Source organism: Parasteatoda tepidariorum, chromosome 5, assembly GCF_982258835.1.
Source record: "Parasteatoda tepidariorum strain Cologne lab strain chromosome 5, Ptep-v5.0, whole genome shotgun sequence".
Classification (NCBI taxonomy): Eukaryota; Metazoa; Arthropoda; class Arachnida; order Araneae; family Theridiidae; genus Parasteatoda; species Parasteatoda tepidariorum.
Window position 1 is genome coordinate 121,320,135 of NC_141759.1, and position 18,832 is coordinate 121,338,966.

An 18,832-nucleotide genomic window follows, 5' to 3' on the forward strand; every position below is an offset into this window, starting at 1 on the left:
TGGAAATCACTCGTTTTTTTTTATAAAATATAAAAATTAACTCCTTATTTTTCTTTTTAATATTTTATATATTATCTACAATCCGTGACCAAATGATGAGACGCCCTGTAGTGTTTCAATAATGACACATGATTTGCACTCTTTTATATTTAAACACACATGTAATGGGTTTTTATTCAAGAGATTCTTTATGCACTTCCTATTTGTATTGCATTGCAATGTTAACCCATTGATACATCAGAGTTGCATTCTCCTGTGGGTCAGTTGGGGACTTGTTTCTGTGACTTTATGCGCTATGTTTATTTGTTTCACACTCATCTTTTTTTTTATTTTGCTTGCAGTGTATAAATAGTCAGGCAATCTTTCACCCAGTAAAAATTGGAAGTAAGGGCCCTCGTGAATGCAAAATATCCCAAAGATTGAAGGTTTCTGAAGCTAGCATCCGACGCATAAGGAAGAAAATTGATTCAGGTCACGTATTGAGCCCTAAACGAAAGAAAAGGCTGAATATTATATAGTTTGTTCAGGGACTGTATTTATACAGCTTATAAACAAATTCTGTGCTATCGAGATCACCACTTCCAGTAATGCTATTGTACTAAAAACAAAATTTTCCACACATTTTGATAGTGTGAACTGTCGTTTATAGTAGACTTGTTACCGAATTCGCAGATAGCTCACTATAGTGGGTTTCTACTGGCAACAATTTTAATGTATTTCTTAGAAATCTATTTCATACCTATATGAATAAATTTTTGTTTCCAGGTTTGGCTGTGTTAGATGGTTTTATCTATGCCATTGGAGGATGGGACGGCGGGCACAGACTGTCTTCTGTCGAAAAATTCAATCCCTACAATAACACGTGGGACGTGGTGCACGAGATGCCCGTCGCCATGACGAGTCCAGCTGTGGTGGGCCACGAGGGACATCTCTATGTGACCGGTACGTCTTTCTTTTAAAAAAATTTCTGACAAATATTGATTATCAAATATTGATTCTGACAAATATTGAATATCATCATTAGAGTTCACAAATACGCATCTAATTCTATGCATTGATTTTGAGTTTCACTCCACTAAAATTTATTGGGAGTCTGTAAAATTTTCATGAAAAAGGGGACTCCTTTAAATGATTCCTTTTTGTGTGGAAAGAGAGAACAGCTTTTGATGCTGCTTCATACATTTCTTTTTTTAAATGTTGAAAAACAATTTCATGAGTCTCATCACTTAACTTAGGAAATGCATCCGTTGAAGTGGAAAACTTCTTATTACTTGTGATATCTGAGAACACTTAGAGTGAATGCTCACTGTCAAGTGAGGGACTAAAAATAGGAATCTACTGTATTATTACTATAAAAAACTGCAAAAAGATTTGAAAAATAGTTGAATCGAAAATATTCCTTTTTATCTTCCCAGTTTTTAAACTGTCATCTCGGCAAAGCTGACTTTGAAACTTTAGCCAGTCTGTTATTACAGTTTCCTGGTGGATATATTAAATAATGCTCGTTTTTGCTAAATTTTTACAACTTTTGCAAATTGAAAAAAAAATTATGGTGTATTTACTTATTTAAAATATTTTTCTAAATGATAGTATAATATAAATACATTTTCACTGCTTGCATTATTTTACTGAAAACTGATTTTTTTTTAAAATATTTTCCAGGTTAATAAGTAAATTTATAGATAGCTAGAGAACCTTAGCTATCAATAGCATAATCATTCATTAGAAAACAACTAAAAGTGTAGCTCTTAGATATGAAAAATACTAAAACTGAAATGGGCATTTAATGGATGATAAATTTTGAACTCCAAGAAGGAAATTTCTTCCTCCAAATGGAAAACTCATTCACGTTAAATCTTTCGAGGCGCAAAGTCCTCCATGTTCCCATAACAATCAATGGCTCTGGGGGTACTGATCCAGGAGTTTCCTTGTCTTCTGGATTGGTTCAAAATTAAGAAACTGCGGAGTTGAACATTAGTAGTTGTAAACAAGAAATTGGGTCGGCTGTTCGTCGACGGTTATAAAAAAAGGCCGCATAGCACATAGTTGAACAATCGATAGTCATAAACTCAGAAATGGTTCGGCTGTTCAAAGCTGGTTATAAAATAAAGTGAAATATTGTATAGAATAATAATTGTAAAAATCATTATTTTTTCATGGTCTGCTATGGGATATTAGAAGAAAAAAAAATTTTAAATATGCAAATTTATAAAAATAGTTATGGAATATTTTAACATTGTAATGAAATTTACCATAGATTTCAAACTTATATATATTTTTACAGTTTCCTTAATGAATATAAAAGTGGAATGGTCTAAAAAAGAGTAAGAAACTATAGACTAGAGCAACCTCTGAAAAATAATATATTTATATGCAGGGTTTGTTGATTTAAATCATGATTTAAAACAAATGATTTTTTTTAAAAAATCATTGATTTAAATCAACTAATTTTTTTGTATATATATTGATTTTAAAAGTTAACAAAAAGTGTTTTAAATTTTATAATGCATTAATTAATTTTAATAACGAAATTACTTTCTTTCTTGGTATGTGTTAAATTCCAACACATTTGAAATTACATTTTTAAAAATCTTTTGATACTTGAAATTAAAAGTACAGATTAAAGTAAACATTTAATGCTGGCTTAATATAGACTTACATAGCTATAGAAAGTAATTAATAAATATAATTTTTTTTTAAAAATAATGCAAATAATGTTAATTAAGATTCTACCTTTTGAATGAATAAGTGTGGAATTAAAATCTACATTATATTTTACTGGTGGAAAATGTACATCTCTAAAGCTTGGGGTTATTTTTATAATGAAATTACCCTAATATGCCAAAAATAAGAAGGGGAGAAAAAGGCTGATACATTCAGATATTTTTTCCTGATATAGTGTCATTCTTCAGGGTGGCCACCCACCTGGAAAACCTGGAATTATCAGGGAATTTTTTTATGCTGGAAAAAACCTGCAAAAATCAGGGAGTTTTAAAGAAAAGCTGGAAATTTTTTTCTTAGATATTTTTTTAATTTCACTAATTTAAATTATTTACTAATTTTCTTAATGTAAATTATTTCATCCATTATACCCACATTTTTTAGACGGAAATGTGTCTCCAAACAGTTAAAATGTTATCAACTTAGTTATACTTTGCTTGCATCAAAATTTGCTCTATTATGACCCTGTTAAACTAGAATGCCACATAAAATTCTCCCATAGTTGCTAAACAAATGTAGAAATCTTTGATCCCTATGGAGACTATGCGACTGCGCAATTTAGGAAACGCAAAGATTGTGGTGGACGTGTATAAGAAGGGGTTAGGATATTTGCTTCTATTTTTAAATTCTGTCCGTGGGCAAACTTAAGCCATTTATGGCTCAAGTTTGTTTCGATGCTTTAATGGTAATTTTTTTCTATTTTGACAAAATGAGTCAAAATGTTTTTGCATTTTTAACTTTATAAAAATATCCAAAAATTAGTTGTGTATAATTAATAATAGATTTTATATTGCACTCTTTCTCTGAAAGCTTTTGTACTCCCATTCAAAGAAATCTGTAAATTATTTTTTTTCACCAAACCAACAAATCAGTTTTTTTACAATTGCTAACATCATTGTTTGTCTACAAATTGTTGCATTAATGCTAATTTTTTCTATTTCATTTTTACTTTTTATGATATATTTTAATTTAAAAAAGAAAGATTTTTTTAGAACTAACTATATATTAATATTTAATTTTACTGCTTGTTGATAAATATTTGATTTTTAATTCAAAATTCGAATTGTATAGTTATCAGTAAAAAGCTGACAAAGACTAAGGAATGTATAGGAATCATAAATATGATGTATAAACATAAAATATAATTTTTTTTATTCATATGTGTTTAGTCGGAAGAAGGAAAACGAAACTTATGTGTTTTAGTTCTGTGCTGTACAAGATTCTTGTTGTTAAAACAAAGACAATTAACCATACTAAACTAAAAAACTGCGTGCTTGGATTGGAATTCTTTAAATTTATTAAATATAAACTAGTAAGGAAAGAAAATCAAAAAAGTGTAAAATTTAAAGAATTTTATCTATTTTTTTTCTTTAGAGTATAGAACAAAAAATTAGACAATTTTACATTTGTGACATTTATTTTTGTATTTTGAATCTCTGGAAATAAAAATGCTAATTCAGAGCAACATTATTTAAAAATTTGTCTTGAGATATTGGTTTAGAGAAAATGTTATCAATCAATTTTTTTAAAATACTGGTAAGATAAAATACAGTATAATGTAGTATACAGTGCAGCTTTATATTGAAATGTAATTACAGTGACTCACAAACAAAAGTGTTGGTACACTTATGACTTTCAATGAAATAAGACTATCCATTAATTAAAATGAATATTTCAGAATGGATATTTAATAATAAAAAATGTATTCTAATCTTAACAAAACTGTATGGAATATTTTAAAAACAAAGGAAAAATTTATTTTGAAGAAATCAATCATCAAAAAGTGACAAAAACTTTATCCCACAAAAGCCATTGTGCACTTTCAAAAAAAAAATCTGTTTTAGTAAATATTCTAATTTTTCATTAAATTAACATTTAGTAGTTTCCTTTCGCATCTACTATAGCTTTTATAAGTTTGTAAATATAAACTAGTTTTTTTTTATCGGGAGAAATTTGTTCGGAATAATTTTTACGAAATTTTACAGAAATTTTTGCATCACTCTATTGCGAATTTATGAATTTTTCCACAAACTTTATAATTTTAATCTCTGATATGAAGTCCTCCTTTTATGCATTTTATCATTGCACAGTGCATACCTCTTATGATGACAAATAATCAAATTTGGTCTATTGTTTTATTAGGACCACGAGCCGTTTTTAAATAATAAAATATTACGAAGTTAATAAGCAAAAATTAAAATATAATTTTGCTATCATAAGTTTGATAATAAATTGCAAAAAAATGAATGAAAAATTAAATGAATAATAATTAAATAAAAAAAATTAAAGCAATTGAAGATAATTTTAATTCTGAAATCCGAAAACATTTAACTGTCCAATGGTTTTCGTCGGGTAAAATGTTTGTTACTATTTGATTATTGATATCTTAAAAATTAACTTTTGCTTTGTTTTTTAAATATTCCGTGCAGTTTTGCTAATAATAGATTACACTTTTTATTATCAAATACCCATTGTTAAGTATTCATTTTAATAAATGAATTTTTATTTCCTATTTCAATAAAAGTTATAAATGAGGGAACACTTTTAGGAGCCACAGTAATTATAAAAATTTATTGATATATAATCACCTGAAACGGTTTTCCTTTACTTAATGAAAATATATTAAACAATACTTAACCAAGGTTTTATTGGTCATTCTGTTTTTGCCATTTTGTAGGTACACTTTGAGCAGATACTACTTAAAGTAAAACATTAAAAAAAAAAAATTATTCAATAAAAGTAGTATATCCTACGAGCTAAGCATATTATTTTCTCCCCGTGTCTTAATTTTTTAAAAATTAATGTTGTACCAAAACATTAAAAAACAAAATCTTGTCAAAAAAAAATTTTTTTTTCAAGATATGTTTAAAAAATGACTTTTTAAATAAAATATTTTATAATAACGACATTTTTCTTGTACATGTCCTACACTTTATGAGCAAAAAAACACGGACCTGGAAATTTTAAAATTTTTACCTGGAAAACCTGGAAATATCAGGAAAATTTGAAATCTGATTTGAGTGGCCACCCTGTTCTTCCTTTTCAAACTCTTTCAAAGTCTATTTGAAGCAGTAGGGTTATTAACTGGTATTTTTTTTCTCATAATATGTTTACAGTATCTTTGACATTATCTGATTTTCTATAAAGAAATTTTGTGAAAAAAATTCCAAATAGTCCTTTTTTTTAGCTTAACTTATCTATTTTGATATAGAATTAAATATTCATTTGTTTTTTGATGAATGACTACATTTATAAGCACAATCTGTTACATTTATTTTGTCATTTTTAAAAATCACGAAAAAAAAGAAATCACAATTTTAAATTAAAATTATGGTTGAAACTTTGAATTAATAGTTAAATGAACTTTGAATTAATACTTACTAATTGAAACTTTGTTTTAATAGTTAAAGTACAGAGGTCTGTCCAAGCCAAATTTACTACCGTTTAGTGGTACCTTCTCAAATTCAACTTTAGGAAAAATGGTAGAATTATTTCACAAAATACTTTTTTCTTAAAATTTTAGTTTTGTGTCTCGTAAGAAACTATAAATTAATATTTTCACCATACTTGTGTTGATTTTTAATTATAATTTTTAATTATCACAAATTCTGTTTTAAATTTTCACAAAATAGGTACCTCTCAGAAATATCCCGACAGACCCCTGAAGTATTTAAATTCTCTATTTCATCTAGTCTTTAAATTTCAATCATGCATTTGCTTCAAAATGGTTGCTCTGCATTCAAAGCTATGTATTATAATGAAAAATTATTTCAGTAAGTTAGAGCTTCTAAAATATTGTTATAATATAGTTTTACTATTAATTTAATTTTGATTAAACATTTATAAAGTTTTTTTAATCATAAATTAAAGTTCTTACAGTGTATTTTAAAAAAAAAGAAAAAAAATCTGATTTAAATCAAAAAAATCTGATTTAAATAAAATAAAAATCACGAACTCTATTTATATGCGATAGTTTTAATTTTTTAGTATGTTTCTTGATATAGTAAAATCTTGATTATACCTTAAGTTTTGTGGCATGATAACCAAAATGAACAATAAGAATAGTAATTTGAGAAAAAGTCACTGCTTCTGTGTTTATTATTGGTATTTTGTCAATGCAATAAAGGAATACTAATAAAATTTGAAAATTATATTTACTTTTGCATTTGTTAAGCAGGCAGAATTTTGTTCTGGAATATAACCACAGAATGTATGTTCAAGGATAAAAAAAAAAAATCTGTTTTCTGTTTATGTTTGATTATTGTACTTATAGGTGGAGCTGTTTTTGAGGATGGTGATGGTATTGATGAAGTTCATCGTTATTGCCCACTCACTGATGCATGGTCAGAAATGGCCCATATGATGATCGCTAGATCAGGAGCCCGTGCTTGTGTTGTCAATAATTTGATCTATGTTATTGGTCAGTACCTACTTTTCAATAAATTGCTTTACTTACAAATATAATTGCTCAGTTGTTCAATTAAAAAACAAAACCATTATATACAGAGTATCTGCACACATGGAAAGTCATGGATTTCACTATTGCACAAAATTTGTCATGATTTTAACTACTTTTTTAAGAAAAATCATGGAAAGTCATGGATTTAGGGTGCCAAAAAATCTAATTTTTAAAATGAAATTCCCCTATCTTCCAATTTCAAAGTGTTCCAAACATCTGAATTTGTAACGAAATCCCCACACATTTTATATTTTATTAAAATATAAAATGTTTTTCTCCTGTTTTTTAAAAATTATGGTGTTCTTATAAAAAATGAAAGAAGGAACATCGTTTCTAGAGCAAATTATCTTTTAAACTTCCATGATATCAAATTTTTTTTATCTATTTATTATTTATTTAATTTTTAATTTTATCAATTTAAAATTCTTATTAGGACTTTTTATATTTCCCTTACTTTTAAGAAGAAATAAAACAAGTTTTAGTAACTACATCTGACTGTATTTAATTATTTGCTTTTGTATTTATTTATTTTTTGCTATTTTATTGCTTTGGCTATTCTATTGCTATTAAGTTTTAAATCTATAAATATGAAGATGCAGAATATAACAATTATGGTTATGTACCTATCATTTCAATTCATGTTGTTATAATGCCTTTTTAAAATTTATTCTTGTGTTTTTGTCGGAAAAAATAGTAACTTCGTTAAGTCATGAAAAATTCTTGGAATTAGTCATGGAAAATAATGGATTTGAAAATCTAAAATGTAGCAGATACCCTGTATATAAATAACTATACACTATTCCATGCTGTGTAAATGACTCCCTTAGCAAGACAGCAAAGTATTATCAATACCAGGATAAATATCAATAAAGCTCTCCTAAGCATTTATTATTAATCTTAATGACCATCCGTATCCAACAAATTTTAGATAGATGACGATCTCACATAATGAGGTAAAACCACCGTAATTTTACTATTTACAGAAATGATAGTGCTCCGTAAAAAAAAAACGGATTTCCAGATTTTTCGATAACCATGATCCGGAAATCCAAGGTCTAGAAGTTATGAGAAATCATCAATCACATTTATGTTTAAAAATTCTTGTATATTTTATTTAAAAAAATATTAGAACTAAAATTTATACTTGGAATCTCTTTCATTTGTAAATATTTTTTCTGGTAGAATAATAAATGTGATTAGAGAGCATAATTTATTTAATTTCATGTTTTGAAAATATCAATGATTTAAATTTATAAAGATATTAATTCTTTGTTGAAATGCTTCATTCATTATTTTACTCAAGAAATTTTCAGGATTTTTGAGTTGGACTCAAAATTACCCCTCTATATATTCATGCACACTTTTGCTGCAACATGGTAGATTTTGGAGAGCTCTGACTGTTAGAGTCGCAACAAAAAATTTATGAAACAAGAGGTGTGCACCTTCTTTTTGAACATTCTTAGGGCACTGAATTACTGCCCCCCCCCTAAAAAAATCATTAATGAACCCTCCTTAAATCATTGACTCCAACATTCAAAATAACATACAAAGCTCACATCCAAAATATATCATGTGAACTTTTTATTTACCAAAAAACGAAAGTAAATACTTTGATTGTGTAGTTGGACATAATTTATATTTTGTTTTCACATATTATAGTTACAACTGCAAAGTTTCTTCTGCATTAAGGGAATGGCCTTGAATCTCCATTCTAAGCAAAGAAAGAAAAACTAAATATGCTTATTATTTTCTTTTTCCAAAATAAAAAAGGTAACATTTAACACGCGCAGCAGAGTATCTCTCATAACATGCCAGGTCGTATCCTAATCAAATCAAAAAAATTTTAGAATTATAAGAATATCATTTTAGAATTTCTCTGGAATTTAAATTGATACCAATGCAATTCCGTAATCTGTATTTTTATTTCACAAACGTGCTTTGTATTTATCTGCAAAAGCGGCTGAAGAAAAACTTTTCCTTTTATTAACCTTGCTGATTATTTCGTTGGCGCATATAATTCCGATACGTAAACAATTGCAGACGATAGTCCTGTCTCTGACAATCGTAGCATTTTAGGGCTGGGATAGCCTGGTGGGTTAGGCACTGGGCTCGCGTCCAAGAGTATGTGGATTCGATCCCCGCCGGTCGAAGACTCCCCGTGTCGTAAAGGGTGACTGATGCACGTAATATCTGCCGAGTCACAAAGTCCTCCGTGCTTCTATAACAAATCAATACCTCTGGGGGTACTGATCCAGGAGTTTCCTTGTCTTCTGGATAGATTCAAAAATGACAGGGCTACGGAGTCGAACACGAGTAGTCTTAAACCCAAAGTTCGGTGAGCCTTTCGATGACGGTTATAAAGTTACAAAATAAAATAAAATGTTGAAATAAGTAAGAAATAAAATGACTATTAAAATTATTAATTAATAAAGGAAGGCGAATTAAATATTAACTTGCAAAAAGAAATAAAAGCTAACAACTAAAATAAGCTGCGCAATTAGCACTTATAAAAACAAATTAGCAAAGGATAACTAGCAAAAATAAACAAGCTAACAATTAATAATTAGCAAAAAACAAGTAATCACACAAAAAAAGTATTATAACAATTAATAACTTTAAAAACAAGCTAACTATAAAAACAAGCTATTTATTAATTAAATAGTAAAAAAAAACAGTTAATTTGTAATGAAGCCCTTAATAAACGTACTGTTGTTTTTGCAGTACACATTATTTTATTTCACATTCAAAATTCATAAACTATTCTAGACATTGTATTATAGGTAAGTCAACAACTTTTACATTTATTTTTTTTCTTTGTGTGCCGTCAAATTTCGAGATCGTTAAAAGTGTGCCGCGACAAAAAAAAAGGTTGAGAATCAGTGTTCTATTAAAAGTCCTCTTAAATAAAGTGATTTTGGCATTCATCAGGGGTCTGTCTAGGGTAAATTTACTACCGTTTATTGCCAGCTTCACAAATTCAACTTTAGGAAAAACATTAGTTTCACAAATAAAAAGGTAGATTCTCATGCAAACCCCGATCTCGTTGCAATCTATGAAAAAGAGGAGTATTTCTGCCAGCTGTCTTTTACAAAAAGGTAGCACGTGTTTGATCTGGATAGAGCAACACGGTAAGCCTAACCGATCCTATCAAAGCGAGCTTTTTTTCGCCGAGTTCTTTAAAATGAAACGACGAAGCTCTCCCTCCTTTTTCTGAAACTTTTATCTGAATGACCCAGTTGAAAATGTTCTAATAATAAAAATAACTTTTAGTGCTGTTAAATGTATGATTTTATTAAATTCAAGTGGAAATTTAACAATGGAGAATGATTTTTATGGATTTTGAAATATGGATACAATTTTTAGCCCAAAATTTTACAATAGCAAAATTATTTTTTGAATATATGGCAAAAAATATATAGAACTTTACCAGTCATAAATTATTTTTATGTGACCATTTTTCAAAATATCTTCTAACTTTACCCTATTTTGGTTTGATTTTTTAATGTAATTTTAAATGTTCACAAAATAGGTACCTCTTAAAAAACAGGTAGTTCATATAATGTATTTCAGGTGGTTGGCATGCATCGACAGAGAACACGAATAAAGTGGAGTGTTATGATCCTGTGAAGAATGAGTGGAGATTCTGCAAGCCCATGCTGGAGAGGAGATATCAACCTGGGGTGGCTGTGGTCGACGGAAAGATCTACGTGTGCGGAGGGGAGGAAGGATGGGACAGGTAATCTCTTTCAAATAATACATCAGTCCTGGGGACTCTATCAATTAAATTTTCCTTCTCATTAGAAATGTATCCGCGTTTTGTTTTTAAAAATAATAAAAGAAAGAGTACATTTTAATGGAAACATTGTTACAATTATTGATGATCTAGTAATAATAATGTAATGTAAATGATCTAGTAATGATGTCACACTACAATGAAAGAATGGTGTCAGGACTTGTATTAATCTGTCAGCCACCCTTATTCTTAAAGTCCTGATAAATGGGATGGATTGAACATCTGCTTGTGTCAACAAAAAGTGTAGAATATTTCTGAATCTGTTTCTCACCCCAAACCTATTGACTTGTTGGATTATTAAAAAGGAAAGAAATGATAGTGCTAGAACAAAATATAAGTAATGAGGTGAAAAATAGAGACACGAATAATTTCAGCAAAAAGTGAGTCGTTCAGTAATGGGTGTAAAAAGATATACAAGGTTAGCTGTTATTTTTTGTTTTCTAAAAGGAAACATGAAATAAAGGAGAAAAAAAATAACCAAATGATTGATTTAATAGTAGGCTATTATGAAGGAAAGATAAATTTTGGTGACAGTGAGAGATTTCAAAAGTTCGGTAACACTAGACAGAATTATTTGGTTAAAAAATAAGTTCAGTCTTAAAGAATTCTCTTTTTTTGGAGTGGCACCCATGGAAATAGCAGAGAATAAATAAATATATCCGCATGGTACATAGTGTTTTTAAAAAGTGCTTAATTTCGATTATTTTTTAAAGGTGCTTATTATTAAAGGCCTTTAAAGGTGCTTTTTTCATTGGATGTTTTTAAAAAGTGCTTCATTTTTCCTTTTCAAAAATGACATTTTCTTTAACCATGTCGATTTTGGTCACGCATTGTGCAAAAACTTGCTTTTCACATTGTTCTATTCAGCATTTTCATAATTCATTTCGGCGTACCGCCGGTCCATAGCGTATGAGGACACTAATCATGTTACATATTCGATGAAATACTTGTCAGTCCGTATGTGCATCTACTGAACTGGGTTCAGTAAGATTATTGCCTTCTCGTGTGCAACTCTGCTGCATTTAGCAAGATATTCTCAATTTCAGGCTTCATTTTCACCCTCTGATATTGAACCGAAAAATCTCGGGATCATTTTATGGTGGCTAATATAATCAACAAAAGAGTTCTTTGTCAGAAACTAGTTATTTTATTAAATCATGTAAAGTTTTTGCGTTTTGTTAATGATTCACATTTGTTAATGCATATAGTGCTTAAAAATATTTTTGAGTGCTTGAAAAGTACTTAAAAGATGCTTATTTTTGTTGAAAGATTTGGCTATGCATCCTGATCTAGTAATACCAGTGGATGACCTTCTGTTTTCTTACCTATGTTAGGAATAACTTTTATGCACATCCTTCCCTCCTGAAGTATCCACAATCAGTTGGTCTTGTGAGATAAAATGAATGTTTGTTCCAATTTGATTCCATAACATCAGTATTTAAAATAAATCACTCACAACAGAATTTTATCTTTTTTGAACTATCAAGTAACTGCATTATTACTGCCTCCCAAATTGACGTCACTGTACATACCTGCCACCTTTTGCTCGTTCTGAGAATCATTTTCACTGCAATAGTAAAATGACAATCAAATTGAAATTATTGGTAAAAAGAAACGTTTTTAGAGCTATAAAAATTTGGCAACCACTCATGAAAACTTTTCAATCAATTTTATATACTTGATTATTTATTCAATGACTTGGGGATTGTATTCCACAAAAATTTATGGTAGAAAATCAACCTAAAAAAATTTTAATTTTTATAAATATAAATATATATATATATATATATACAGTGTGAGAGCTGTGTGTGCCAATCTTGGTGAGTATTGCCATTTGGCGAGGAGAGTTCTATCTGAGAATGGGAAGTGAAAACACTGCCTTGAGCATTTTCTCTCTCGGAATTCATTTTTATTTTATTTCTTTTCTTCGTTTTTTGTCTGATTGTTATATTTGTTTGTGTTGTGGAAATATGAAAAAGATATAGTAAATAATACTTATTTCCAACCTGGATAACTTATTTCAACACATTACAATAGCATAATAAATAAATACAAAATGAAACAAACGAAGAAAATTAAGAAAAACAATAAGTTTTATTTACTGCGCTTAAGCTGCAAGTAAATAGAACTCATAAAATAAGTTCAAAATGTAGAGAAAACATGGAAAAAATTACCGAACAGTGAAAAGAAAAATAATAATAAAAATACTGGGGGAAAATGTCTGAAGAAAAGGAAGAAAAAAAATTTAAAAATCCAGAAAATAAAAGATATAATCTTTTCATCAGCTCACACGATTATATCCTCAAAAAGGAGTGCTTTCTAATATTGTTTCAATATAGCCAAAGCAAAATATATCAATACAATACTGTGAGGAGCATTCAAAAAATTTAGAAGAAATTTTTTTGTAAATTTTTTTGAGCTCTGTAATTGTCTGTAATTTTTTCAATGTTTTCTCTGCATTTTGAAATTTTACATATATATATGTATATATATAGTAAGCTTATTAATTTTCTTCATTTTTCTCTTTTTTCTTTTTATTCTTTTTGTATTTATTTATTGTGCTATATATATATATATATAAATATTTTATATATTATATTTTTATATATATATATATGTAAATGCCTTGGTTACCATTAATAAAGTCAATCAAGACATTTAATGATTATGCTTATTCTTTAATGATATATATAAGTTATATATCATTATCATTATATCTTTATATATCTTTAATGATCTTTAATATAAAGATATCTTTAATATCTTTAATGAGTTATATATCTTTAATGATATATATGATAATGATTAAGAGTCACACAGACTCTTAAACAATTAAGATCGAGCCACACAGGTTCCCAGTTTCACACAGAAACATTTATTTACACAGGATCGAACCACACAGGTTCCAAGTTTCACACAGAAACAAATTTCATTTAACTAATAATATAGTCATCTAGACTCTTAACCACTAAGGTTACCCGTTTCACTTAGAAACTACTTCAACAGACAATTCCAACTGACTCCTCATTTACATCGAGAAAGTTCTATGCATTTCCTTCAGACTAGCGACATCTGGCGGGATAACATAGAGGCTGTTGTCTCGCTTATTACATATATATATATATATATATATATATATATATATATATATATATATATATATATATATATATATATATATATATATATATATATATATGTTTGTTGCTTTATTTTGTTAATAGTTTTCAAACCAAACTTAAAATATCACTTTAAAATCATAGTTTAAATTTAGCTGGTTCTTTAAAAACAGTGAAACACTGAAGGTATATTATTATGCAACCACAGTAACTCTGCATTGATAGATTTAAACATGCTTTGATAGATTGCAAATTTCGTATTGATAGGTTCGAAACATTTTGGGTTTATGAATGCATTAAATAGGGAATCAATTTAAGTACTTATCAAAAGTAAGTCAACGACAACATAATCAAAATAAATTAATCACATTGTTTTTATTATGATTATTATTGCAGGAATTTTATTACACGCACTATAAGCAGGGTTCGTTGATTTAAATCAGCTTGATTTAAATCACAATTTAAATCATGATTTAAATCAAGTGATTTTTTTTAAAATATCATTGATTTAAATCAACTAATTTTTTTTATCTATATATATTGATTTTAAAAGTTATAAAACAGTGTTTAAAATTATTGATACTTTTATTATTTTCTTTTCTGAGTATTAAAATTTAATTTAAATAAATTGCTGCATTAATTAATTTTAGTTAACGAAATTAATTTCTTGGTGTGTGTTAAATTCCAGCACATTTGAAATTACATTTTTAAAAATCTTTTGATTCTTGAGATTGAAAGTACAGATTAAAGTAAATATTTAATGCTGTCTTAATATAGACTTGCATAGCTGTAGAAAGTAATTAATAAACATGAATTTTTTTCAAAAAATAATACAAATAATGTTAATTAAAATTCTACCTTTTGAATGAAAAAGCGTGAATTAAAATCTACATCATATTTTATTCGTGGAAAATGTATATTTCTGAAGCTTGAGGTTATATTAAAAAGAAATTACCATAATATGCCAAAAACAGAAAAAAGAAAAAAAAGGACTGATGAATTCAGATGTTTTTTTTTTCCTAATGAAGTGTCATTCTTCCCTTTCAAACTCTTTGAAGTCTATTTGATGCAGTAGGGTTATTAACTGGTATTTTTTTCTCATAATATGTTTACAGTATCTTTGACATTATCTGATTTTCTATAAAGAAATTTTGTGAAAAAAAATTCCAATGAGTGCATAGATTTTCTAATTTTTTTTTAGCTTAACTTATCTATTTTGATATAGAATTTAAAATGAATATTTTAATATAAAAATATATAGATTAAATATTTATTCATTTTTTGATGAATGACTACATTTATAAACACAGTCTGTTACATTTATTTTGTCATTTTAAAAATCAAGAGAAAAAAAGATGAAATCACAATTTTAAATCAAAGTTATGGTTTGCTAACTGAAACTTTGTTTTAATAGTTAAAGCACAGGGGTCTGTCCAAGCCGGTACCTTTACAAATTCAACATTAGGAAAAATTATAGAATAATCACACAAAATACTTTTTCTTAAAATTTTATTTTTGTGTCTCATAAGAAACAATAAATCCATATTTTTACTATATTTGTGTTGATTTTTTAATATAATTTTTAATTTTCACAAAATAGGTACCTCTCAGAAAAACCCAAACAGACCCCTGAAGTATTCTTTAAATTCTCTATTTCATCTAGTCTTTAAATTTTAATCATGCATTTGTTTCAAAATGGTTGCTATGCATTCAAAACCATGTATTATAATGAAAAATTATTTTAGTTAGAGCTTCTAAAATATTGTTACAATATAGTTTTAATATTAAGTTAATTTGATTAAACATTTATAATTTTTTTAACCATAAATTAAAGTTCTTACAGTGTATTTGAATAAAAATCAAAAAAATCTGATTTAAATCAAAAAAATCACGAACCCTGACTATAAGTTACTATGTAAAATCTTAGTTATCAGTTTACGTTCGTGTATCAATTGATTAAATTAGACGATATATAATTTAAATTTGACGATTGGATATATTATATAAATATAGAATATTTATTATGTCAAGTATCATATTAGTTTACTATAATAATTAGACCAAATTATTAGACACACTGTAGTTTTTTAACAATTACATGTTTTGCACGAGTATTATATGCAATACTTTTATATTTAAACATGCTTGTAAAGAGTTTTTATTCAGGAGATTTTTTATACACTTCCTATTTGTATTTTTAATGTATTCAGTGTTAACCCATTGATACCTGAACGTAAACAAGTGTAAACCGGTTTCAGCAGCATAAAAACAATAATGCTGTATTGCAGTGTTTCCCAAAGTGTGGTACGCTTACCCCCAGGGGTGCGGGAACAGTTTAGCGGGGGTACGCATTCTTATGCGAAATATCTTGCAACAAACCAAAATTTCGAACAATTTTGTTTAAAAACAAAGCTAGAAATGAAAATCTACGATTAAGTATTTTTCAATTGACTATTTTTTGCAGAGTTGACAGTTAGTAATGAGTGGTGTCAACAGCCAGTTGTGATTTTTAACTTTTGTGCAATTTTTTTATAGTAAAAAATACATTCATTTTTTTTAATTAGTGGTACACAGCGTTACCAGAAAGAAGGGTACACAGAGAAATTTAGAAAGGGTACACAAAAGTCGTAAGTTTGGGAAACACTGCCGTATAGTATCACCTGATAATTGAGATTTTGCACAGAATCCTATAGTGCGTCTAATTATTTAGCCGGGGACTGTATGTTTATATCTATATATATATATATATATATATTAATCACTCTGATGATATGTAATATTGTTTTTTAATATTAAGTAATGATTTCAGATATCATGACACGGTTGAGTATTTTGATCCGTCTACGGATCAGTGGTTGATAGCAGGTGTCATGCAGACGGCTAGAAGTTGGTTATGCTGCGCAACGTTAAGGGTAACTCTTTTTATCTACCTATCAGAATATATTGTTTGAATGAATATTAAATGATTTGTCCAAAAAAAAAAAATTTGGTTCATACAGCCTTTTAGTATTACTGTGTTTTCATTATAATACATATACAGCTCTTTAGTTTACTGTGTTTTCATTATAATATCCCATACACCATTTTATAGACTCAATGTTATTTACCCATTGTAATACTGAATTAACATTCTAAAATAGTAAAAGAAATTCTGTTTGATTTAATTCCAGGCCAGGATTGCCACTCCACAGAGAAAGCTTGGGAATTTTTAAAAATCACCTAAAATAACAGGGAATTTTAATTCTTACTTTACGAACTGGAAAAATTCAGGGAATTCTTGTTTTCCTCTTTTGAAAAATGGCGACCCCTCAAAGTGTAATCTATGAGATGTTTAATGATGATATTTCATTTACGAATGTTCAACCGCTTTCCTGATTATCCACAGTTAACTCAGATATATTAGAAATATTTATCATACCGCAGAATGTGTCAGTACGTTTTGTTTTATCACGTTTTTACTGGACAGGAAGCAACAAAAAAAATTATAATAATCTGCTGTGATTGGAAGTTTGTCAGCATTTGTTTGTGGGACTGCACACACGTGTTTTGGGCGATTGCGTATGCGATGGTTGATGAATTTACATAAAAAGAAAGGGTGAAATAATGGTGTATCACTTCACTGATGTTTGGAAAGTATCATTTTGTGCTGTTTTAAAAACTATCATACAAAGACTAATATTTCATTTTTTTTCCTTTTCCGCTCGATAGTAAACAAATGGTTAATTAAATGTTTTTTGCGCATAAAAAAATTCAAATCTCAACTTAAAACGTGTGTATTATGTTTTATTTTAGTTCGTTGTATTTATTAATGAAATAAAATATGTTGATTTTTTGCATTTTTTTTTTTTCAAAACAATTGGTAAAGGATGAGGTTAAGTATGTTCAGCTGTTCCTTTTTTTCTCTCTAAGTTTTTCCAGCCATTAAAACTAATAAATATAGTTAGCCCAATATAGCTCACAGTAAAGAGCGCAGTAATTGTGTTTCCTCTTAATGTGTTGTGTATAATATGTAGAGGGAAAACACAGGGAATTTTTTTTTCCAGATTTGAGTGGCAACCCTGTTCCAAACCAAAAACAGATGTTAGATGTACTTTCAAAACAAATATTTTTCCATTAATCAATAGTCTCCAGAAAATTATTCAAATTTGCTCAATAGCGTTTAAAATTTTCTGTGAATGACAGGACCACCTATTCTTATCAGGGCTCATAGCGTTTTTTAAAAGTGCTTAAAGGTGCATATTTTCTATTTTCATTTTTTAAAAGCCCTTATAGGTGCTTTTTTCATGGGGTGTTTTTAAAAATTGCTTCATTTTGCCTTTTCTCAAAACTAAAAAAACTAAACTCAGTGGTGCAACATAGAGGGCCAAGGCCTACTGTGCCCATATCAGTTTTCTTGACCTTAGGCTCTGGAGTGCAGAAGCAGATGTTCCGGTTAGGTGGTCAGCCAAACATGGAACACCCAGTATTTAGTTCCCAAGCATGCTTGGTATTCATTTATTGACCCACTGAAGGGATGAAAGGCTGGGTCAACCTTGCACGGGCCGAGGATCGACCCAGTAACTCTGGCCCGGGAGCACAAAGCGCTATCACTCAGCAACGGGGCATCAATTTTGCCTTTTCTAATGTGAGATATTTTTTCTTTACCATTTTGAATTTTGCTGTGTATCATGCAAAAGCGTGGTTTTTGCATTGTTCTTTTCTCCGTTTTCACAATTCATTCAACCACAATCCATTTCGGTG

At 28.4% G+C, this 18,832-nt stretch overlaps 1 protein-coding gene across 1 annotated transcript in view; it reads left to right on the top strand.

Annotated features, from left to right (window-relative positions):
- The window catches only part of LOC107449561 (uncharacterized), a 147,422-nt gene that overhangs the window by 126,394 nt on the left and 2,196 nt on the right, over nt 1-18,832 (top strand). Inside the window, exons 9-12 of the mRNA XM_087162975.1 lie at nt 766-942; nt 6,995-7,141; nt 10,751-10,916; nt 16,902-17,004. Coding sequence (XP_087019101.1) covers nt 766-942; nt 6,995-7,141; nt 10,751-10,916; nt 16,902-17,004 — 593 coding nt within the window. The remainder of the gene's footprint in view (nt 1-765; nt 943-6,994; nt 7,142-10,750; nt 10,917-16,901; nt 17,005-18,832) is intronic.